The sequence below is a fragment of the Haemorhous mexicanus genome, chromosome 4 (genome assembly GCF_027477595.1).
Source record: "Haemorhous mexicanus isolate bHaeMex1 chromosome 4, bHaeMex1.pri, whole genome shotgun sequence".
NCBI classification, from domain to species: domain Eukaryota; kingdom Metazoa; phylum Chordata; class Aves; order Passeriformes; family Fringillidae; genus Haemorhous; species Haemorhous mexicanus.
The window spans coordinates 70,808,742-70,832,542 of NC_082344.1; the positions used below are offsets into that span (position 1 = coordinate 70,808,742).

The 23,801-nt window shown below is 38.1% G+C and overlaps 1 protein-coding gene across 2 annotated transcripts in view; it reads left to right on the forward strand.

The window, feature by feature from the left end:
• Positions 1–23,801, forward strand: part of CTBP1 (C-terminal binding protein 1) — a 236,545-nt gene that overhangs the window by 42,093 nt on the left and 170,651 nt on the right. For both annotated transcript variants that reach the window (XM_059845360.1, XM_059845361.1), the window contains one exon: positions 11,808–11,948. In XM_059845360.1, coding sequence (XP_059701343.1) covers positions 11,900–11,948 — 49 coding nt within the window. In that variant the 5' untranslated portion in view covers positions 11,808–11,899. Of the gene's footprint in view, positions 1–11,807; positions 11,949–23,801 lie in introns of those variants that run through there.

A 23,801-nucleotide genomic window follows, 5' to 3' on the forward strand; every position in this document is an offset into this window, starting at 1 on the left:
TATCATAGCAAACAGTTGTCAGCCAGTTTCAGATGCATGAGACTATCTAATTGTACTTTTAATTCTTTGTTTCCCCACATTCAATTGTACTACAGGATTCAATATCCCAGCCACTAGCATTAATCTTCTACATAAGCAATGCCTGTAATTGCAACAAAGATTGTGTATAGAATTTAGCAAGGTGCACTGTATTGCTGTGACTGAGATGGGAGTGTAGTTGGCTGGACATTTCTTAATGAAATGTCGTACCAGGGGATGGAGATTGACACCAAAGTGTGGGGGAAAGATTTGCTAATTAAACAATTCCTCTAGCTGAGTATGAAAGTTGATTGTGGGAAGATGGTCAGCAGTGCCTTTGAGGCTCGACACCTTTGTGCTTTGTGTTTCCAGGAGTCCCAGGGTGAGGGAGCCACAGTGGGAAATAAACTGGTAATTTAACTTGTAGGTATTTTTGTAGAATTCAAGAATATCTTCTGTTTTGAAAACAGATATTCTAATAGTTGGGTTTTTTTCTAGCAGCAATTTATAGCACTTGCAGACTGTTTTGGATCTATAAAATGTAAATTTTTATCTAGCCCTTTTATCTAGACCTAGACCAACATCTTTATGTGGTTGTGCATCCAGGGATGCTCCATCATTGGAACTGTTGGATGTGACTTGGAGTGACCCAGTGTAGTCCAAGGTGTCCCTGACCATCCTGGAGGGGGCAGGGGGTTGGACTAAATGGTCTCTAAAGGTCCCTTCCAAAGCAAACTGTTGTGTGGCTGATGGGACTGTGGGTAAAGGTGCAAAGCCTGACAAAAATGGCTTAAATTAAACCATAAAGGCTGTGAGTGGAACTTGTCACTTGTTTGGTCTCTTGTCTTCTGTTGCCTTTTTTGCTTAGCAAGGAGGGAAGACATTTTTTTCAATATCTAGTGGTATGCTGGAAAAATCCTTTTTAATGTAGTTATACCTGCTCATAAAGAAACTTAGGTCTTTTGATTCCACAAACTTCCAGAGGATTTATGTACAGGATATCAGTAGAATTACATTTGAGAAATGTCACAGAAATGTAGAAATGCTATTGCTAAATGTTATTAATGATCATTGCATAATTTATAATGTTTTAAATATTGATTTATGGAAAATGCAGAGTAAATCCACTTGATCTTTACCATTTTGGTTTGTTTAGGTGATAGAAATTGTCTTCTCATTAAAGTAGCAGAAAGAAATGGTCCAGCATTTTTAGTGTATTTAATAAACCCCATCAAAACAACCCCAAAACCATGTAGTTTATATATGGCAATGTGCAATTTTTTTAAAAAAATACCTTTTTAGGTAATTCAGGTACTACTAAAAATTAAGTTTTACCCCCACAGCTGAGCAATCAAGAGATAAATACCCAGACCAGGTATCTTTTATTCTGACTGGAATGAATTGCTTTAGTCCAAAGAGTAGGAGCCATAGTAGCAAAGTTTTATCCTTGGTATTTTTTTTTTCAACCAGAACATAACTGGAAACAGTCTCTGGAAGTCTAATCATGCAAAATGATCAGTTTTTTCCTTCTTGCTTTTTTCTTTCTCCTTCTAGTAACTGAGCAAAAATTATGTATGTAGTAGTTAATGGGTGGAACAGTTAAACTTCCTTTCTTAAAATCTTTAATGAATATTCCAATTAAGACAAAATATTACTAAATTAATTGATACCAAGGTAAGGCTTAGAGATTCCTTAAGTGGATGATGTCAGGTGTATCCAATCTAGTGCTGCAGTACTGTACATCTTGATATTTTGAAAAGATGTGATACTAGCTCTCCATAGGAAAAAAAATTCTAATGTTTCTGGTGTTGTGATACTGATCCTGCTGTGATGCTACTTGCTGCTACAGGGCAGAAGTGTTTGCCTATATGGGCAAACAAAAACGTGACCAACAATTGTATTTGCCTTATCTGTAGAAATTGATTTCACTGAAATATTTTCCAGGTAAAAAAGTAATATTGAAGAAATAATGCACAGTCATAACATTTAAAATATTACTCAGTTTACTTTTGGAGTGGAAAGTAAAGTATTCAATCTCAAAAATGTTTTCCCAGTAGTTGATGTTCTTTCTTACAGCAGCAAGGATGCAGATATCCATAGAATCATCAATGCTTTGGGTTGGGATGGACCTTAAAGATCAGCCAGTTCCACCCCTGGCCATGGGCAAGGACACTTTCCACTTTCCCAGGTTGCTCCAAGCGCCATCCAACCTGGCCTTGGACACTCCAGAGATGGAGCAGCCACAGCTTCTCTGGGCACAGAATTCACAGAATCACTGGGTTGGAAGAGACCTTCAAGATCATTGAGTCCAACCCAGCCCCAACACCTCAACTAAACCATTTAGGGAGTGCCACATCCAATCTTTTTTTGAACACATCCAGGGATGGTGACTCTACCACCTTCCCATTGCAGAACCTTATCACCCTTTCTGTGAAAAAACTTCTTCCTAACATCCAACCTGTATTTCCCTTGATGCAGCCTGAGATTGTGTCCTCTGGTTCTGTCAGTGCTGTCTGGTGAAAGAGACCAGGCCCACCTGACCCAACCACCTTTCAGGGAGCTGCAGAGAGTGATAAGGTCACCCCTGAGTCTCCTTTTCTCCAGGCTTTTCTCCAGACAACTTATTCCAATGTCTCAGCGCCCTCACAGTAAAGAATTTCTTCCCTATATCCAATCTAGCCCTGCCCTCTGTCAGTTTGAGCCATCCCCCCTTGTCCTGTCACTCCATGGCCTTGTCACAAGTCCCTCTCCAGTTCTCCTTAGCCCCTTTAGGTTCTGAATGGTGCTCCAAGGTCTCCCTGGAGCCTTCTCTTCTGCAGGACACCCCCAGCTGTCTCAGCCTGAACCCACAGCAGAGGTGCCCCAAGCCCCCCCCAGCTCAGAGGCTTCCTTTGGACTTGTGGTATCCAACAGGAGGCTTTTGGTGTAGAGAAAAACCAGGCCCACAGGTCTTTGTCTAAACTTAATCAGCTGTTACTAAATTTCTAACCTAAGTGTCTTTAGATGTGATTTCTTATTTACTTTGAGAATAAAGCTTTCTTTTTTCCCCACTCTTTTCCACTGCACAAGCATATGCTTTTTTAACCAGGAGTTTTAAGCTGTAAAGCTGTTCAGGTTTCTGAATGTCCATGGGATACTTTTAATAGTAGATCTGTTACAGATGAACCAGTTTCACATGTGGAATAGGCACACAGTTCATGTGCCTGGCATTTTGATGTGGGTTTGTGTCTTTCTTGGAGACAAAAAAAAAGGCATCAATAAATCAATAAAAGGTTAAAAGTAATCTTTTCTCCTTGCTGGTTCAAATCCTTTCTAGCAATAGAGATTCATGAAGTTCACCAGTAATTGTTTCCTTTCTTAGAGAATTCATTAACCAAGGCATTAGCCTTTTTATTGTCATGAGCACTGACTAATACTTTGCATCCTGTTGTACTTTCTCAGGTGCATTAAAATATTAAATACGTATTATTCATTTGAGTTTCTGATTCAAATAATGATAATTTTCTGTTTTGAATTAGAGGCAGTTCAGTTTCACTGCTATTGTATCTCAAAGTCCCTGAGATTGTGTTTCATCCATTTACACACTTGCTGTCTCTTCTATCCAAATCTCCAAAAAGGAGGAAGGCTTCCAGCTCCTCTGCCTGTTCAGAAAAAAGAAACCTGAATGGAGATTGATCTTCTTTCAGTGTAATTTTCTTTCTTTTCAGACTTTAAAAAATGCAGAGGTGATTAACACTGATCTAACAACTGACTTATTTGACATTTCTGGATGGTTTTTATTTGGAAGTTCCAAAGTACTTTGTAAAACAGGGGCTGTGGATCTGTGTTCCTTTACAAACCAAAGCAGCTGTGGGTGAAGTGAAGGATGCACCCATCAGGTTCAGTTCTGGAATTCAACATGTGAGTGAATCAGATTTGTGATGTTAGACCACACCAAATTCTTCATTTTCCTTGCTTTAAATCTGTTTGTGACTGAGGATTGTTACAATGGTGGCCTTCCTGAATAAGCTTGTGCTGAATACCTGAAATGGAAATTTTTAGAGATATTGTTTGATGAGAATCATAGCTGCAATATTGCTCAATGATTGTTTTCTGAAACTAAAGAAATCAGTTCAATTTTACTTAAAAATGCACATGTCTTAGGTTGCTAGCCTTTAATAATTTTCTAATAGCTTGAGTTCTTCAATGAAGTTTAATTCATGACCTAGAAATCTGAGATGGCAGAGATGCTTCCCATCTGTCTGTAGTCATACACATCTGCAGAAATTAATTTTCAGCAGTGAGTAATTTTTGGCTTGTGGACAGATGTATAATTGAGAGAGAATGCTGGTAAGGGGGGGAAAAATGCTCTGGGAAAAAAACCCTTATGGTGAAGACAAATACCTCATGAAAGCTTGTAATGACAGAATTAGTACCACAACCTCTTCAACTGTTTTCATCATATTCCCTGTCAAAAAGGCCATTTTACAGTGCCATGCCATAAAAATAAGAGCTTATGATTATCAAATTATTACACTAAATTTTGGAAGGAATTTTATTTGGTGCTAAAGTAATTAAAAAGAAACAATAGTCCAAAATGGAATTCAAAATATTAAAAAATAGTGGACAATATGTCAAAAGCCCATAAGCCTTGGTTTTAGTTGTGTATTGACAAAGAGTCTTCTTGGCCTTATTTTGAATATTTTTATCAACAGGAAAGAACAGCTTCATTCCTAAATAGAGAAAAAAAATGCTGATGATACTGAAGTTCTCTTCCAACCTGGATGATTCTGTGATTCTGTGAAATTGTATTCAAATTTTGGGTCATAAACACAGAAGGGGAAGCTGTTGGCTGTATACCTGGGGCAGGGAACCCCATCCTAAAAAGAACTGGCCTTGTACCAGTGATGAAGAAACTGCTGGAGTGAGTGCAAAGTCTTTTAATCTCAGATGTGGTCCCTGAATGTATTCAAGGACTGTGAAAGGGAGTGGTGAAAGTACTGCTTTGGATATTGATGTAACTGCTCCTGCAGTTAAAGGCTTTGCCTTGTTCTAGCACTCACTAACCAGGATTTTGGTGACTTTCTCTTGAATTTAAGGATGCACAGGTTTGACACAATTTAGGATCAGAAATATGACCTCCTAGAGGGTATCAACGAGCTTGGTCTCTTCTGCAAGTAGACCAAGGGATGGCTTGGTGAAACTTAAGAGGTGCCTGTGCAAAGAACATGAGGGAGTTCTTCCATCTGCCAGGCAAAGCTGCAAGAAAGATCTAATCCCTGGAAGTTTAAGCCAAACTGACAAGCAAAAGCAGCTAGTAAATAAAGGACACCTACTGCTGCAAGAGCTTTCTGTGGGCTAGGGTGGAGTCTATGGCACAGCAGTTTTTTAATTATGATGATTTTCAGATGTCTCTTAGACTTTACATTGGAGATGTGGTCAGTTGGATGATTCCAGCAGTACATTCTGAGTCTGTGTTAGTACTTACTTCTTAGTAGTACTAATAAGTAATAACTTACTTCAGTTTTATTTTGCACTTAGGAGGTTTTTTGTGCATCCCTGTGAGCTGTGAGCCTCACTCTTCTGCATTTTGTAGTTTATCTCAGCATTTCCTAAGAATGTAAGGGGTGCCCATGTGTCAGAAGGGGTTGCAGCCCCATCTCTCCATCTTCTGGCTCCAGAAGTGGCCACTGGTTTGTGCTTGAAGGAAGGATCCTGTTTGTTCTGCTCTTGCTCTTTTAATTCAGCACCTCATTTCTTGGCAAATGCTGGATGCTGAACTAAACAGACATTTGGTCAGTGGAACACAGTGCAGTCATTGCTGACTGTGAGAACAAAGCATGTGCTGACATTTTCCCTGCCTTTGGCATTTACCAGCTTATGGATTTCTGACCTGGGCTGGTGGTGTGGCTGTTATTATCAGTGGCCACTGATGTGTTTTCCATAAACTTATCTTATCCCTTTAATAACCACTTAAGGTTTTGGCATCCACAATACCTGTGACACCAGATGTTACAATTTAATTACCTACTCCATGACAAAGCTTCCTGTTGTTTTTAATATTCTGGCTTGCTATTTCACTGTGTGCTCCCCAGACACTCAGTAGAGACATGGAGTGTATATTATGTGCCTTTGTTGTATTCTACTCAGTCATACTGTCTTCAAGCTGGGGGAGTTTTTCAGCAAGCTATTTCATGCTTTGGACCATGCTTACTGCCTCTTCAGGCACTTTTTCTACTCCTCCATCTTTTTGAGACAGATTCACCTTAGATTTAGGTAATGTCATTAGAATGTTTGGGGCATTAGTCCTTTTCTGAGAAGCTAATTTGTGTTTTGGTGTCTAATTCGGTAATGGCTTCATTTTTGTGATTAATTTATTGATCTTGAAGCTCCCTGTACAGTTTCTCTTAGACTGTACTGACATCTAATGGTAAGGCAAAGGGGCTTAGCCATACTTAATGGCAAGACAAATTGTCTGACAGGCAAATATAATTATATATTTCTATCTTAATTCAGTATTAAGTTTCATAAGACAAGATGGAATAACTTCAATTTGTGCACAAAAGGCTGACATATACTTTTTCATCTGGCAATTAATCTCTTTTTGTTCTGCTTATTTTTAAGTGTAACTTCCATCTTTGCAGGAATATTTTGAGCACAGTGATAGTAATGTGATGTTTTCATTCTGCAGAAGTTTTCAGTGTAAGTCACAGGATCCTCAGGAAAGGATGTAAAACAAAAGCTGTCCTGCAGAACTTCCAAAGAGGATGTTCCAGTGTTGTAGCAGTCCCTGCTGCATTTTGAAAAAATACCCAAACAAAAGTCTTTGTCCTCTTTTACTCATCCTCCTATTTGAGGTTCCTCCATATCTTCATTTGGAAATTTTCCAAACACCAAGGGATAAGTATTGCTAAATAATACTTTTATGAATGGAATATAGAAAGAAAAAAAGTTCAGCTATTTCTCTGTTACATTCCATGTTTAGGTGTAGTACACTGTATAATTCTGAGATGTAAGCACTACCTAACTTTCATTATGAAACACCAGTCCTCTGGTCCAAAATTTCTGTTTTATGCAGAACTGCTACTGCTGCTACTGACATTAGAAGGGTTCAGCCACAAATTGTAGAGCTTTTAAAAGTAGAGTGTTTCTTTCTTACAACATAAACTTTATTTTTCCTTCTCACAGAATTAGAGCCCAAAGTCTCAGAAAGTAGACTGCTTTACTGAGTAAATACATCTTTAAGTTAATTTTCAAATAAAAGAAAATTCTCTTAGCATTTTTATGTAATTTTACTTTTGTCTTTTGATCAACACTATTAAATCCCCCTTTTTTTTTTTTTTTTTTTGCCAAACACAAAATACTTTGTTTTGTACCACAGAAATATTTTGAAATTTAGATACGTTTCCATTTCTTAGTAATTACATTGAGGTATGGTTGACTTGAATATAAAGATTTTTTAATAGTGAGGGTGATGAGGCACTGGAACAATTGCCTAGAGAAGTGTGGAGACTTCATCATTGGAAGTGTTCAAGGCCATGTTGGATGGGGTTTGAGCAACCTGCTCTAGTTCAAGTTGTCTCTGCCCATGGCAGAAGAGTTGGACTAAATTATCTGTCTACTAATTGAAACAAAAAATTACTGCCAAACAAAATATATAATTATTCAGGAAAATGAAAGTATTTCTAACATGAGGAAAAACACTATGAGTATATTTATTTATTGCTTCCAGGGCTGTGTAGAATAGCACTTCAAGGCTTGTGAGGTGTGATGGAAAATAGAGATGTTGTCAGTTTGGATGGGAAGGAAGGAGAAGGAAAATGTTGGTCTGGCTTGCCTTGGAAATTTATCTCATTTTTGATCATCAAAACTGATGGCACTGGAATTTGGAAAGTAAAATTACAATGTTTCTTTTGGTTGCCTTACATTATACTTTTTGATAGTTGTTAGTAGAAAGAAAAAATATTTGAATAGTTCACTTCAGTTTCAGACAAAGTAGTTTAAGCTAGAATGGCTGAGTTAAGTGAGGGCTGAGATTCCCAAGGGTAACACAGATCTTCATGGCCTTGTCCTCTAATAACCTGTCACTGTTCTGTGAATTTAATTTCTGTTCTGGATTTCTTATGCTTCATCTTGTGATTTGGGAGTGCCTACAAATCTATGCCTGCAACTGACAGTGGGGCAAAGGTAGAAATCAGCCTTCTGCATTTTATATCCTGTGGGTGGAAGTCTGTGCTCAGGAGAGTTTATTCTCTGGATTGTGGTATTTGTTGGCTCCCCAGGGCGAAGGAGGAATTGAGAATCTGATTCCATGTTCTTAGAAGGCTAATTTATTATTTTATGTACTTATATTATATTAAAGAATGTTATACTAAAACTATACTAAAGAATAGAGAAAGGATAGAGACAGAAGGTTACAAAGAATGATAATGAAAACTCGTGACCCTCGCCAGAGCCCCAACACAGCCTGACTGTGATTGGTCATTAAGTCAAAACAATTCACATGGAACCAATCAATCACTCACCTGTTGGATAAACAATCTCCAAACACATTCCAAAGCAGCAAAATACAGGAGAAGCAGTCAGATAATACTGTTTTTCCTTTTCCTCTGAGGCTTCTCAGCTTCCCAGGAGATGAATCCTGGGCAAGGTGACTTTTCAGAAAATATGACAGTGACACTGATCCCTTTCAGAGTGAGGTAACTCATCAGAGGTGATGCAGTTTTTCTCTTCAGATCTAGTTGAAACTGGTCCATGCCAACCTCCCCCATTAGACTGATGCAAAGGGAATGGTCCAACACTGCATGCTGCAACATTTGAGTTTGAGGGGAGTCCTTCCCTGATCTTGTGGAATTTGTCACAACCCACACATACACAGGATGTGTCTAATTAGCCTACTGTTGCTCTCTTAAAAAAATTAATTTCTTAGTTTGCTTCCTTTTTATTCTTTTTCTCTGGATAAATCATGGTTTTTGAATGGGCCTTCCTTCAAATTGCTCAGTCACAACTAATGTTTATCCCTCATTCATTACCAGTATTATCTGTTTTGAAAAGTGAATTCAAAGTTGACTTGCTTATCATTTCTGTTTTAGCCTGTAGGATTTGCCCTCTCTGTTGGAAAGATGTTGGAAAATCTTTTCCTCTTATCTTGAAGTCTCAGAGTAAAGCTCTTCCTTCCTTAAGAAAGAGCTAAATGCTCCAGCAATACCCCAGGACTTATTCTCTTTAAAAATACACTGAAATCATCTGAATAACTGAAGGAAAAGCTCTAATATTGTTTGCAGCAGTGTGTATTTTGATCGAAGACGTGTACTGCTCAAAAGGGTTCTGTTGTAGATACTACTTGACATATATGATAAGCACTATATGTTCCTAAATCACTTGGATTCTCACTTAATCTAAAAATATTCAACTACAGAAGTCTGGTCTTAAATGCTATTTGGTATTTGGTGTTCAGGCACTCTGTGTGTATTTTTAGTGAATTTCTCAAATACAATTATTCATGTTGTGGTTTAGCAATTGCAGAATCCAACACTTCCACAATTACAAGGCTTTTGTTTTGCTGGGAAGCACTTCCCATATCATCATCTGCTCTTTCTGTTGGAACATGATGTGTAATAAAACTGTGTGAGGGTTCAACTTGGAATGATGTTAACATGTTAATTTATTTTCTTCTCAAATATTTTTTAAACTTATAACAACTCACTATCAATGAAATAATGTTAAAACAATGCTTGAAAGCAAAAAAATTACTTGATTTATATGGCACACTTTGAAGCTACTGTAGACAGATAGAAAACATCTGGTGACACTTTCAGTGGTAGGTCAATAGTTACAGATGGTCTGTTCTTCACAGCTGTCATCCAGCTTTGTATGCAGAGTGACTACAGTGGAAAAATCTTTTGCTGAATGAATAAACACAGCACAAGGAGGCCAGCAGGCCTGTATGTTTCTACAAGATGGGAAATTAAATAAGCTCTACAAATTTAAACTAAGATTAGTGTTTAAAATGTTCATTATATTCTGGTTTGGTTTTTATGCTTTAGATTTTTCTGTGTGATAATTGAAGGAAGTAGGTTATAAAACAGAAATGATAAGCAAATAAATTAAAGACTAGGTTAAGGCTGATTCTGTGCACAGGTTTGGGGTGTTGGCTTAAGCCAAGGCTAGTGGTTTTATAGTTCTACACTTACATAGTTGGCTTATAAGACTATAAAATCCATGTTAGATTTGATGTAATGCTTGTGCAGTTTTATAACACAACCACATTCAATATTAAAGAACATTTTATTTTGGAAGAACGCCAATGTTGAGAAATGTAAAAGTGAGTTTCTAAAATGGCAACAGTCTTTGTTTTTTAAAAAGTAAAAAATATGGGATTCTGCATTCCTCATCAATTTTTCTTCTCCCTTTCATGATGGGATGTTCTATTCAACTGGAATCTATGCAAAACAGCAGAAGAACCTTGAATTTAAGGCTAAATAGATGTTGAGGGGAATTGAAGAGGACAATGAGGTGAATGAAGAGTTAAAAGCATGATCAATGTTGCACACTAACTCCATTTGAAATTTAAAAAAAAGACCAAACACAAAGAAGGAACTTTATTAAAAGTCCAAATGCACTGAGTGGGGCAGTTCTGGTAAAGATACTTAGTATAAATGCAGATGTGCAGTTCTTGATATTCAAAATATTTTTCTTTATAATTTCACTTTCAATTCATGACTCTTGATGCTATGTTAATGAATTGTGCCTATGTTTGGTTTTAGTGCAGTTCAGCCTCTAGAAAGAAACAAGCAGATTTCGAGGTTCCGTCACTTGTAAGGCCATTTAATCCTATCCACTGATGTTGAAAGCTGCTGGGCAGGAATCAAAAGAAACAGGGAGGTGGAGTATTTGGCTCATTTTAGTGTGCACAGTGCTTGTACTACAGTGTGCTCTGTGTTTGTTTCTCAAAGTCTACTCAGATATTGAAAAGTGAATAAAAGTGGTGCTCTGATGATGCTTTTTAGAGCATCTGTATCCATAGTTTTACCACATCCACTTGCTCACCTGCATTTTGTATTCTACTGCTATAATTAGGTTCTCATTGAGAGATTTTTTCCTCCTCTCCCCTTCCCCCCTTCCCACTTCTCAGCGGTTTGGCTTAAAATGCAGCCTGCTTGTTGCAATGCCCTTATGCTGCCTTGCCCAGCTCCACAGAATCTGAAAAGTGCCTGCCTGTATCTGCTGCCAAAGAGCTTTGCCTAGTCATGCATAAACCTGCTCCAAATGCCACTTGGTTGATAGAGATGTTGGCATTCCCTCTTGTCACCAGGATGTGTTTCCCTGTGTCTCTGCCCCTTGACTTGGTTTCCTTCAGCTTCCAAGCTGAAACTCTGGGTTTCATTATCATCAAAGACCTGAAAGTTAAGAGTGAAAGAAGTATTTTCTCTCACTGTGAGCTTTGTGATGCAAAGTTGTGGCTTTCCAATTTCATCTCAGGTGAACATGTTTCTGTCAATTTATGGATCTGTGCCTGCATTTGTTGGTGGTTTGTTCATTGGAAGGGCAGAAAAGTATTTGAAGTGAAAAGGCAGAGAACAGCAGCTGTCCTGGAACATTTCCTCACTGGTTGGTCCGAGTTGTGCTGTATGTTTTGTATCTTTGTGCTTAGAAGACAGTTTGCTGTGAAATAAACACCAGTTTACCTAATATGTTTTAAGAACTTTGTGGTTATTTTAAATCTTTAGATTACATACAGAACATCTTCAGATCATCTGGACTAAGGTGCCAAAAATGTTGTATTTTAAAGCTTATCTTTCTGTTCACAGCTTATAAAAGACTGAGCATTTCTGCCTGGTGTGAGAAGAGCATCACCAAGCTGTGTGGGGACGTTCTTTGAGCTTCCACTTTTGTGTCTCTCATGGACAAACACAAAGTGAAGCGGCAACGTCTGGATCGCATATTTGAAGGTTGGACATTTCAATTTCTAATGTTAACTTTGTGGAATACTGATATTTTCTCTTGGTCATTCTCTGTATTTTTATTTGAGTTGTAGTTCCTGTTGAGGTAATATTGAATGTGCACAAATGCTGGCTTTTGGGTGGAAATGGATCTAGAAAAAGAAAAGAAACTAGTCTGTGACCTATTCTAGAGCTGAGTTGGTTTTCATCTTAGCATTTTACCATATTCTACCCAAACACTGTAAAAAATTGTGGACTTATATAAAACAACAATTGCAAAAGGGCAAGATGACCACATAGAGCTCTCAGGAGTCTTTCTCTACAGGCTTGCCTCGTGTAGATTGATTTAACAGCTTGTATCTAATCCTTGAAAGGAAGTAAAAAGTCAGATGAAAACAAAACAAAAAAAAATGCAGGAGACCCCCAAAGGTTAAATGAGTATTAATAAAAATAGTGTGAATTCCAGTGAAAGGACTTGTAATCATTTGGGTCTGTCATTTTACCTCAGGTCACAAATGACAAATTGCATATTCCTGCTCTTTTCTCCAAAAGGGCTTTTAGAGCTGGTATGAAAGCAGGTCAGGGGGTAAGTTGTAGTGTTTTTAAGAGTATACATGAATTGTCTGGACTACATGAATTTTTATAATAAAATGTTAGTTTCTCACTAAAAGGCAAGGGAATAGTTAATTTCTTTTTGACACAATGGGAGAAAGTGTACAGACTGGTGGGCACATGGTCTCTGCATCATGTCTAATGATGTGAACTCAGGGTGAAACCTTTGCCTCCTCCACATGTTGGTCTTGAAACCCTTTCCCAGCAGCTGTGTGTGAGAGGAGTCCCTGGCCAGGGGATTTTTACCACTTTTTGTGCCAATGTGAGTGAGACTCTACCAAGAGCTACACTGAGAAGTTGACTTGTAGTAAAACCTTTTGTTGGCATATTTTCCATTTGGATAAATTCCTCAGTCCAGGTCACTGCTCAGCTGACAGAGCACTTGCATGGAAGGGGCAGTTGGAAAAGCTCAGTGGGGTTGCTGGGACTGCTTAGCCTAACATAGCCAGAGAAAGGGACATTTCATCCAAATATCAAAGGGTGCAGCTCCACATTTGGTTTGGGTGATTAATCTCCTTGTCAGTCTTCCAGAGCTGGCCAAGCCCACCCATGGTTGCCAGGTCCAGACTGTTACTGTGTCCCACCTTGACTGCTTGGCCAAGTGGCCAGAACCTGCTCACTGGAGACTGGTCCCTGCTCAGAGAAATGGGGAACTGACTGCAGAGGATGATGAAATTGGGAAGGCTGCCCCACTAGTTAGATCAGCTAACTAGATCAGTCTGTTAGATCAGCTAGAACTGACCTAGGAGTGTGCATGCTCCTCTTCTCTGCTCCCAGTCTCACTTTCCCATCCTAGAGTTTCTGTATCCAACTCTTCCATAAAAAATAGAGAATATTAACTTTTTTTTTTTTTTTTGGCCTGTGTTAGTCAGCTGAATCAGCAAGGTGTGAAGAAGAATGACAAACCTGTCCCTTTTGATGGCAGGCAGCAGTTAGAGCAGCTCAGCCCACTCAGTGCATTCTCAGCCTCCTAATGGGCTCATTATGCTGAGCAACAGAACAACCTAAGAGACAGGAAGTCTGTGATGATGTGGGAAGGAACATTGCCAGGGACAGAGGTGACAGACCAGCAGCCACTGGGACTGAAATAGCAGTGGCTTTCCCCAGGCTTCGTGCTCACATCCAGGGATGCTGTTTTGTCTGGCTTGTTTTTCCCTGCCCTGCATAATTCACTGCATCCTTCCTGTGGTAAAATCTGCTTGGCCAGGCAATGGAGGGAATTGATCAACTTGAAAAGTGATGTAGGAAAAAAAGGGGTTTTTTAGCCACCTCTCTGCTTCCTTAATCACATTTACCAAATAGCTAGGTTGGAAAAATAGAGTGGGAAGGCCAGGCAGAAAATGATCAGGAGGAGAGGGGATAAAACAACAGGTATGGAAACACGCTTGACATTTTGTAGCTGTGGGAACCCAGTTTGGCTCCCAAGTGTTGGAACTGTGTTCTGCTCTTGTGTCTCTGCATGTTCAAATGTTCTTTGAGGCTTGTAAACATATTTCCCTGATGATGATTTCAAACAGTGTAAAAAGGGATAAAAACTAAGGGGGTTGGTTTGTTTTATAATGGTTTTTTTTTTCTACATATGGTCCTGTTCAGGTTTAAAAATTAATTATGCAGAATTGTTCTCTGATATATGTGCCTTTCATGACACAACCTAAATATTTTATATTTTAGAAATATGTGTGATGTTTTACAAAGCTTAGGGAGTGTAGTGAGCTGTAGAACTATTGAAGGTTGTTTATCTTCTTGGTCAGCTTTTCTGTCCATCAGTTCGTGCATTGCTTTCTTCTCTCGAACTTTCCCTTAGAAGAGAATATTTTAAAGATGCACTTTATTTCTATTGCAAGTTCACTTAAAAATAGGCTGCAATAACTTGCTAACTGCTACTAACTATGTATTTTTTCATGAATTCGTGAATATAATGAAGCTTAATGTAGCTCAGTAAATGATTTTGTCTCTGAGGTACTTATGATTCCCTTTGATGATTTCTTAAATATAAAATTGAATATTTGCTTTTAATCCCAAAGCTGTTTGCAATTACATTTTTTGTGCACATTTCAATGTTCTGCCATTGAAGGCTGTCCCTTAAAAAAAGCCAGGTATTAAATTCTGGTTTCTAACTTCCAGCACTAACTGTGAATTATGCTTAGGCATCAGGACATGATTCGAGGCACTCTGAGATGCTAATATTAAACTCACTTCACAATTTGTAAAATAACATTTAGGATTCTTCCCTTGGAGATAAATGGTACCACGACATGTGAAAGATTAATTAGTTACTGATTATATTGTTCTTTGTCCCCCTCTCCGGTGATGCTGGTGATTGCAAAGCATAATTACAGCAGTATACATTTGGCAGAACAGTTGGAAGTGTCACAGTGCAAAAATAAAATGTGTTCATTTTGTGGGTAATTTGAAAAATTCAAAATGTTTCTGGCATTTTGAAAAGTTGTTATCTCTAATTAAGGTATTATTGTGCTTTATATTGTAACAAACTGTAAACAATGCTGTTTATTTGCTTATATTCTGAAAATCCTTAATTAAATTCATGTATGTTTTACTGACCATTGCTTGGCAGTTACCTTGGGCTGTCTGACCCCTCTTGCATTTGCTGGGTGCTGATAGATGAAGCAGCAAGCAACAGAAGGTGGCTGCAGGCAGGGGGAATGTCTGAATTGTCTGTGAAGGGGCTTTTTGAATACTGTGAATTATTTTTAAGTACATTATTTTGGCTGTCTGAGCACTATGTGTTTATTATACACTGCTTTTGGTGGGTTTCCAAGCTGGAGGGAACACTGGTAGAGGAGGCAAGGGCTTCTCTCATTTCTTCTGCTTGTTTGCACAGGTATTAGGGATTACATACTGCACAATGCTGGAAAATTCAGAGGACTTTCCCAATTAGGTGATTTCTTCCCAGAGCACCTCAGGTGACATTTACACAGCAAAGACTGCAACATGTGCCAAGTACAAATCTGTGAAGACCCTGCCTGTCCCCAGTCAGGTGTGGATTTTTTTTTTTGGTTTTTTTTTTGTTTTTTTTTTTTTTTTTTTGTTTTGTTTTTTTTTTTTTTTTGGTTTTTTGTTTTTTTTCTTCTGGTTTTGATGAAGCAAAAAGCCTCTTAGCACTCAGAATGCTTACACAATCATTTCCTATTTTTTTTTCCTTTTTGTGCAGCACTAGTGTTAATGTTATTCTCTATATGCTTGTTGCTTCATCTTTTTGAAAAGTTCCAAGAAGAAAAGTTGCAATGTATTTTAGCTATTTTAACAGTGATGCTTTATTACCTAAGAAATGAAGACTTGGCCAGGATCATAAATTGGAAAAGAAAGTGCGTATTAATGGGATGAATTTCTGAAATTTCAGATAAAATCTCTCATCTTTGCTTTTATGAAGGGCAGCCTTTCTTTGGGAAGGTTTGATTACTGGCAAATACCCAAGTGTGATGCACTTTGAAGGACAGTAAAAATGCATGATAAATGAATAGTTTCTTTTCAAGGGTATGGCCTGGGCTTGCTTTCTTTATAAGGAAACATCTGTGGTTTTAGAGCTTCATTTTGCTGCTTGAGATTTAATAAGAGATTTAATATCTTCAGTTTGTAGTTGATGTGGAATAGGTTGATGGTTCCAGGAGGAATGCAAAGGGGAAAAAACAGGTATGAATTGAATTTGGTTGTCTTCCCAAATTGAGAGAGAAATCTTGTAATAAAGAGTGACTTAATTAAAAGAAAAATGTATTCACTGTCCTGATTTCTTTTTCTTGTGCATGTAATAGCTTGGCTTTTTAACTAGTGGGTAGTACCAGGTTGACAAATACTGAGTGTTTCTTCATGACCTTTGATGGATCTTACCTAGTTTGTGTAAACTGTGATTTGACCTCTTGCAGGGGCAGTTGAGTTTTCTTATATTAATAAGAAGATGGCTTACTTTGGCAAGGTCTGGTCTTTCCCTGAATTTCAAAAAGGATTTTTTACTAAAGTTGGTCTGTACCCTGTAAGTTGACCTGTAAATAAGAGGAAGGAGGAATAAATGTTTCCAGGCAGTGAGTGTCCTTAGCTCTTTCTGTAAGTGAGAATTGCAGATGTCAAGTTCTTTGGAGAACAAGAGCTACAGTTTTCTTAACATCCAAATTTGAACATGTTCTTCATTGTCTCACTTGTAGAGATACTGGAGAAAGAAAGGAAATAATAAAATGCACAGGCAAAATTAAATCAAATAGTACTTTATAGAGTTTTCTTCCTGTGTACCCATCTTAGTACGGGGCATACTTAATATGCAAAATGTTTCTTAAAAAGGGATTAATGTGCTGCCTCATTTCTTGGTGTCTTTGACAGACCTCAGAAGGTGGCTTAGTGAAGGATTAGGGCAGCAGAGGGAGCTAAAAGATTCCTAATATTTTATCATTTGTTTTCTAAGTCAAAGTAGCTCCTTTATAAAGTACCAATTAACCTTTGCAAAAATGTGATTTTCTAACCTTAAGTGCCTTCAGCAAATACATAAGCATTTGAACTGGAGTAAATTCCTTTTCTCTGTAGCAATCCAGTATAAATTAAATTAGGAATTAGATAGTTAAAGCTACCAAAATCTTTCTGCTGGAACAGCCATCAAACCTTTCAAGTGTAGCAAATGAAAGTGTTTAAGCAAGCAGAGTTTTCTATGAAAAACCTATAGAAGAATATTCTGTAAGTAAACCAATTTACATTCAGATGCAAGTGCTTTAACATAAAAATGTATGTTATGCATACAAATGCATAACATACACTTTGGTGCATTGCATACAATCATGTTTTAACCATTCAACACTATTTTTCTGTGTTTTGCTTGTAAAAGCTTTGAAAGCATTTTTGAACATGTGGTAATATAGAGAATTAGGTAAAAGTTGCCTTCAAAGGATGGGGAGCATATTCTAAGGATTAAGATAAGTTGACTTTAAAATAATAAAATAACAAATGGTGCTACCAGGAATCTCAACATAACAAGAGTTTTTGCTTCTTTCCAAAGGAAAATTATCTGTATATTTGGGTTATGTTTACCCTACTGCAGAAGCATCCTTTATCTCATTAGAATTAGAGTTGAAATGCTTATTCACAGGCTTGTGTTTGGTTTTTGGCTCTGTCTTTAATATCAGTATTTGCAGTGCAAAGTGGTTTTTAGCTTTCTTTTGGCTTCCTGCAGTAACCTGCATCTCAGTCTTCACCTACACAGGCTTTGGATTTGCATCCCCTTAAGTACTGCAATGTTGCAGAGGCATCTCAGTAGCAATGCAAGTTGTATGAAAAGGGAATTGGCTTAGAAGCCCCTTTTGCTCTAAGTGACACTAAATAGTAGCTGCTGATGAAAAGCATTGCTTCAGTAAGAAAATTTGGGGGGCAAAAAAATCTATGGAGAAACGAATCTGAGATTTTTAAGTTTTGCTGAAATGTTCATGTCACTGATTTAAGTTATGAATGTTGTAAAGAAAAACTGCAATTTTGTGGTGTCCAGAGTCATGCATTTTATCTGTGTTGTCACATTTTGATTGGTATTTTGAAATAAAATACACTTAAAATAAAATACACTTGGTTACAACAGCAGCTATGTTCAGCTGTGATCCATCCAGAAAGTTGCATTTTGACACTGCAGTAAAGTCAAAATAGTTTCCCTTAATGTTAGTGTCAGAGACAGTGTTAAATAGAGAAAATAATATAGCATCACACTGGTTTTATAGGGTTGTATTAACTGTATTTGTAGTATCAGAGTCAGAATCCAGTATATAACCACACCTCATCCTCTAATTCCTGAATAATCTCCAGAGAATTTATTCCTCCTATTCTTCTATTAATAAAAATATTTTCAGGCTAGATATTTAGCTTTTATTCAGCACAGCTGCATGGCTGGTAAAAATTTTAGCAGCTTTAGAAGCCTTAAGTACTTGATGGTAGTAAGTTCTTATTTCTGCCTGGGGTCAGGGAAGATGCTCTGATGTTGCTTTGCACTGTGCTCTGGAAAATGGAACTGTACAAAGATTAAGTGTCTAGGTAAACATACTGAAAAATTTACATAGTCATCTAATTAAAGCAGTCATGTTCAGCTCTCACAGAGGCAGTTCCCATCCTCAGGGAAGTGCAGTCTGAGATGCAAAAAAGGATTTTATTTTGTTTCCTCCCTTAGTGCAGTCAGAATGGGAGTGTGATTATGCAAGAGGAAACAAGAAAATAAAAGTGGAGACAGTCTTTTAGTGCTGGAGGCTTCTGCTTCTGCACAAGACACACATCCTTGTGTCCTCATTCCAGGAGGTCAATACTGAATTGAAGGGTTCCTCTCCTTGAACAGGAGGAATTGCATGGAGGCTTTGCCAGGGAGGGAGTACCCAGCAGAGATGTCCCTCCTCATTAGAGAAGTCATTGTGGTCTGATGGACAGGTCATTTGGAGTTAAGAAACCTGTGTTTTATCTTGTAGCTCTTCTGAAGTCAGGTACCAGGTTAGAAAAAAAAAAATAAGCTGCCTCTGCCTCTTCTTTTTCTGTGACAGAAAAGTCAGAGATGTTCTAGGATATAAATAGCAGCAGGCTGTTGTAATACTCTTGGAATCCCTTTAAAACACAAGGCTGTGCTAATTGTGAAAATACCTGACACTTGCTGCAGGTGAAAACACACCCTTTGGTACCACTGGAAATGCAGAAATCTGTGGTTTGTGGCCCTGCTCAGATACCTAAATAAAAAGGTTCCTTCTTCCACCCTTTTCTATGAGAACTAAATTTAAATTGCTTGTGACTTTGAGCAGATGTATTTGGGATTTTTTTTTTAAAGCCAGAAATTAGCTGTTAAAAAGTATTCATGTTTCTCTTTCCCCTGATGCTTATTTTTCAAAGTATCCTCCCATGCACTGAATTTTCAAACCTTTCATTCTGCCAATTAACTGGAGACACAGCAAAAAGAGCACACCAGAAATTACAGGCAATGGCAGTAGGAGAGCAAAAGATGAAGAGTAAAGACTCTTTATTCTTTTGATCCTACCTGTACTTTTCAGAAAGTTTCCTTGTGTGCTAGATAATGACACTCAAATACAATTAGACTATGACTCCTGCTAATAGGTAATCAAGAATAATTATAAGTTTTAATTAAATACACGATAAATGCCTCTTTTTGTCAAGGAGTGCACATTTGAAGAAATAGTTTTATTAAGTGCTAAGAAAACTTTTTCCCAGGCAATTTTATCGCTATTTCTTGTTCCCTGCTGTTCCTTTATGTCTTGAAGATTGCATCAGTCACACGCATGTGGTTTTTTCCTGGGTATCAAATACCACTTAGGCAGGTGTTGCTTAATTTCCACAACATCTGCCAGTCATTTTTGGTTGTTGTTGTTAGTTTAGCTAACCTGCAGATGGTCATGTTTGCCAGTTTGTGCAGCGCTCCACAGCCTCCCATGCTTGTTCCCTGAGTGCTGCCCTGCACTTCCATGCAGGCATCATCCATTTATCAAACTCAAATAATTTAGTAACAGTTCCTTCTTCTTGCAATAAACAAAAGCAGCTGCGCTCTAGCTATCCTTATCTGCATGAATGCATAGATTGTAAAGGGCTTTTCTGACAAACAAGACAGAAGTTTAGAATTTCAAACTGGAATTTAGGGCATGTAAGTCAGAATGAGTCGACACTGATGTTTAGAAACAATATATTAATGCAGAGAATGAATTAGTTACCATAGTAACTGCTTTGTTTTAATAATTTGGTGGGGTAATGAATAAAAGAGGCTCAGAAAGAAGTACTATCACTCTTAATTACATGTGCAACGAGAGAGGTTTTGTTCATTAATAGTGGAAATTAATTTGATTTTATAACAGATTGAAGAATGAATGTGTAAGTTTTACTTTGGAGAGGCAATAAAAATGATTTACAGATTTTTTTATTCTTATTTTTTCTACCCCCTGGGAAAAACATAATCACATTTTACATTTTATTATGGCAATGCAGATTATTGATTTCTTAACAATAAAACATGCTCAATATATTGCATTGTAAGCATGGCTCCAATCTGTGTGCTGTGATTTGTTGCCTGGCAGTTGTTGGCAGCCTAGCAACATGCTTCAGTCCAGATCTGCAAAAGGATGTAGACGCCCAAAGTTAGGAGTTACAGGAAAGGCAGGTTTCTCAGTACTTCAAAACCCATCTAAAATCATCAGCATCTTGAAATCCCTTTGTACTTCATGGATGAAATTCAAGTACACTGCACACTTTCAAGATCACAGAATCCCAGAATGGCTTGGAAGGGACCTTAATGATCATCTCATTCCAGCCCCTCTGCCATGGGCAGGGACACCTTCTACTAGACCAGGTTGCTCAAAGTCCTGACCTTCTGAATTTTCTTTCCTCTTGCAGATTTGAGCAGTTTCGTGTGCATCCTGTGACAAATGCAGGATCCTCAAACAAAGACAAGGCAGGATCCCCAAACTGAAGGAGCTCTTTTGGAGGCAGATGCAGAGTGAGCAGAAGCCTCCTGTGCTCACAGGCAGCATGGGCAGCTGGAGCCTGTTCTACAGAAAGAGGTGCTTTGCTGCAGAAATTCTTGTGCAGAGCATGTCCCAGCACCTCTCACAGCTGCCTGTGTGTTGCTGAGGCTGTGTCTGGAGACTGGCAGGTGTCATGGAAGAAGGGATTACTGCTGGTGTCCTCCGGAGCCTTTCACAGGGCACAGCCTCTAATTTGTGTCTGCCTTCTCATCTGCTGCCCTTTTTTTAATTCTCCTTGACTACTGGCAGCTTTTGGCTGAAATTTGCTGGTGAGTTAAAGATTTAATTATGGAGGGCCCAGTGGGTAGATGGACAGACACAATTAGGTGAGCCTGGCTTCCTTTGAAAATCTGTCTGAAAGGTGCTTCGATATTGCAGGCAGAAATAAGAACTGCCACCTGATTACCCCTTGGCCAAGGAAGTGATGTCCCTCAGCAGACCCAAACCATCTTCCTTCCTAGAGCAGGTAGCCTTCAAGTTGATTCTTCAAGCACTGCTCCTAACAGTGGCTCCACAATAGGTGAAGGTGTCTTCTCAGGATCAGGGAAACTTTCTGATCCAGGTTATCATCATTCCAAAGCTGATTACTTTTTTGGAGAGGTTTGTCACTCTTTCTGTATTGTTTGCTGCTGTCTATGTAATGCAAGCTCAACTCATTGTGTCAGGGGGAAGAAAAGGGATAACTAAGCTCAGCAGAGACTCAGAAAGGGAAATTCAAGCTTCTCTGTTCCCAGTGTTTCTGTGTGTGTAAGTTTTGGAAGGAGATTTAAAACTATGGACTGTTTCTCCTCTTTGAGGTGAGTGCCCCCATCACTGGGCTATTCATGTCCTTGACACCTCCTCTCTGGTCTCATAAGAAACTTGCCCTAAAATAAATATTTCTAAAACCAGTGTATCATACCTCCAGACCATGTTTTCTTCCTTCTTACCTTATCTCTTAGCTGTATCTAAATAAAACTAATTTGTGATGTTTTTGAAAGGGAATGTAACTCGGTTTGAACTTTCCTTGGTACCTAATCCTTCACTAGAATTCTGAAATGTTTGTTAATATAATCTTAAAGTTTACAAAATCCTTTCCTGTTTAATTTTTGTGTGTCAGTCTTTGAAACTTCTCAAAATGTCAGATGATTAGATGAGTTTTGCCCCCTATCCAAGATGTTGATGGAGGGAAGTGAAAGGAAGTTCATTCCAGAGCTGCAAACATCCAGTGAAGAATTTTTCAGTTTTTTAGTTTTAGGTTTTTAGTGCTTCCTTTTATCTGTGTTAACCATAAATCAGTGGTTATTGTATAGGTTCCTTGTGATTACAGTAATCAACAACAGGACTGTATCCTGAAATAGTTGGTGAAAGAAACTTCACAGCAGCTCCAGAAAGGCACTGGTGCATCTGATGTGTGTGGTCTTGCAGTCAAATGTGGTCTTTAGCTGCCTTTCCCCCTGCAATTCTAAGTCTCATTTTCTTTGTTTTCCTGCTCCTCTTTTCTAATGAGGGAATAAAATAATTTTTGTTTCATTCCTGGTTTTCTGATGTTTCTTAAATTATTCTTTGTGATTTTTTTTTCTTTGCTTGGTGATACACAAGTGGATTTCCACTGAAATTCATTAGCATTAAATGTTAATTTTTAAATTTAATGTTCAACTCTGCTCCATTCAGTTTGATTTTATTTGCATTAGTCATTTATGAATGGAAGCACCTGCAAATATATATATTTTCCTAAAAATCATAGCTTCCCACATAGTTTAAAATTATTTACCAGTTTACTAAAGGATCACTCATGAAAAACACCCTGCCCTGCCTTGAAGTTGTGGATTCCTCCTTTTTAAAAGAAATACCAATGGGGTTTTCATGTCAGCTCCCTGGTGGTGCCAAAGGCTTGTTGGCACAAGCTGTGGTCTTTCCTGAGCTATGAAGTGCTCCAGAGGGATGATTGACTTGTAGCTCCTGGAAATTTCCATCTAATTGGAAAACATATTTGCTGAATCAAGTTTGTTGGATTGTTCTAGACAAAAACCTTGTGTTTGGGGCAGTTTTAAAAGCTCTCTTTTAAAATTATTTACCAGGCAGACTCATAACTTAGCTTAAGCTTGCTTTAACTTACAGGCAGGTTTATCCTTTTGCATTGATAAAATTTGACAGATTTTTCTGGTAGGAAGATGGAGTTCAAAGTTAAAGAAGGTAGCCTAGCCTCACTCTGTACTAGTCAATTTTGAATGTTCAATTTAACAGGAAAGATTTGTACTAAGAATTGTTTTAATGGAGCCCAATTTGCACAGACCACTATTACATTTTGGAGAACGTATTTTTAATAACTTCATGTATCTCTTAAAACTCCTTTTGAGTATATATGAGTACACATACACGATACAGATCCCTTGAAAATGTAATCAAATATTTTGTATCCAAAAATGAGGTATTTAATTTAAAAAGCATCTTTAAACAGGTGTTTAGGTTATTACTGCCCCTGACTCCTCAGTCCTGGGGTAGTTGTGACCTCTAATTTGTCTCCTGTTTGTGTCCATTCTGTCTTTTGTGTCCCTTGTGCAGTTCTTTGCTCTGGATGCAGTTAATATCTGTTCTCCCTCTTTTTTTCCTCTTGATGACTGAGTGTGGCAGAGCTGCTTGTGTTATCAAAGCTGGACTCTGGTTCCTGGAATTCTTTGCCTTTGTTTGCAGCAATTCCATAGGCCAGAACTGCCACAAGTTACAGAAATTACAGGCTTATCAGCACTTCTCCACAGGAGCACAGAGGTATATTTTCTGTTGAAAA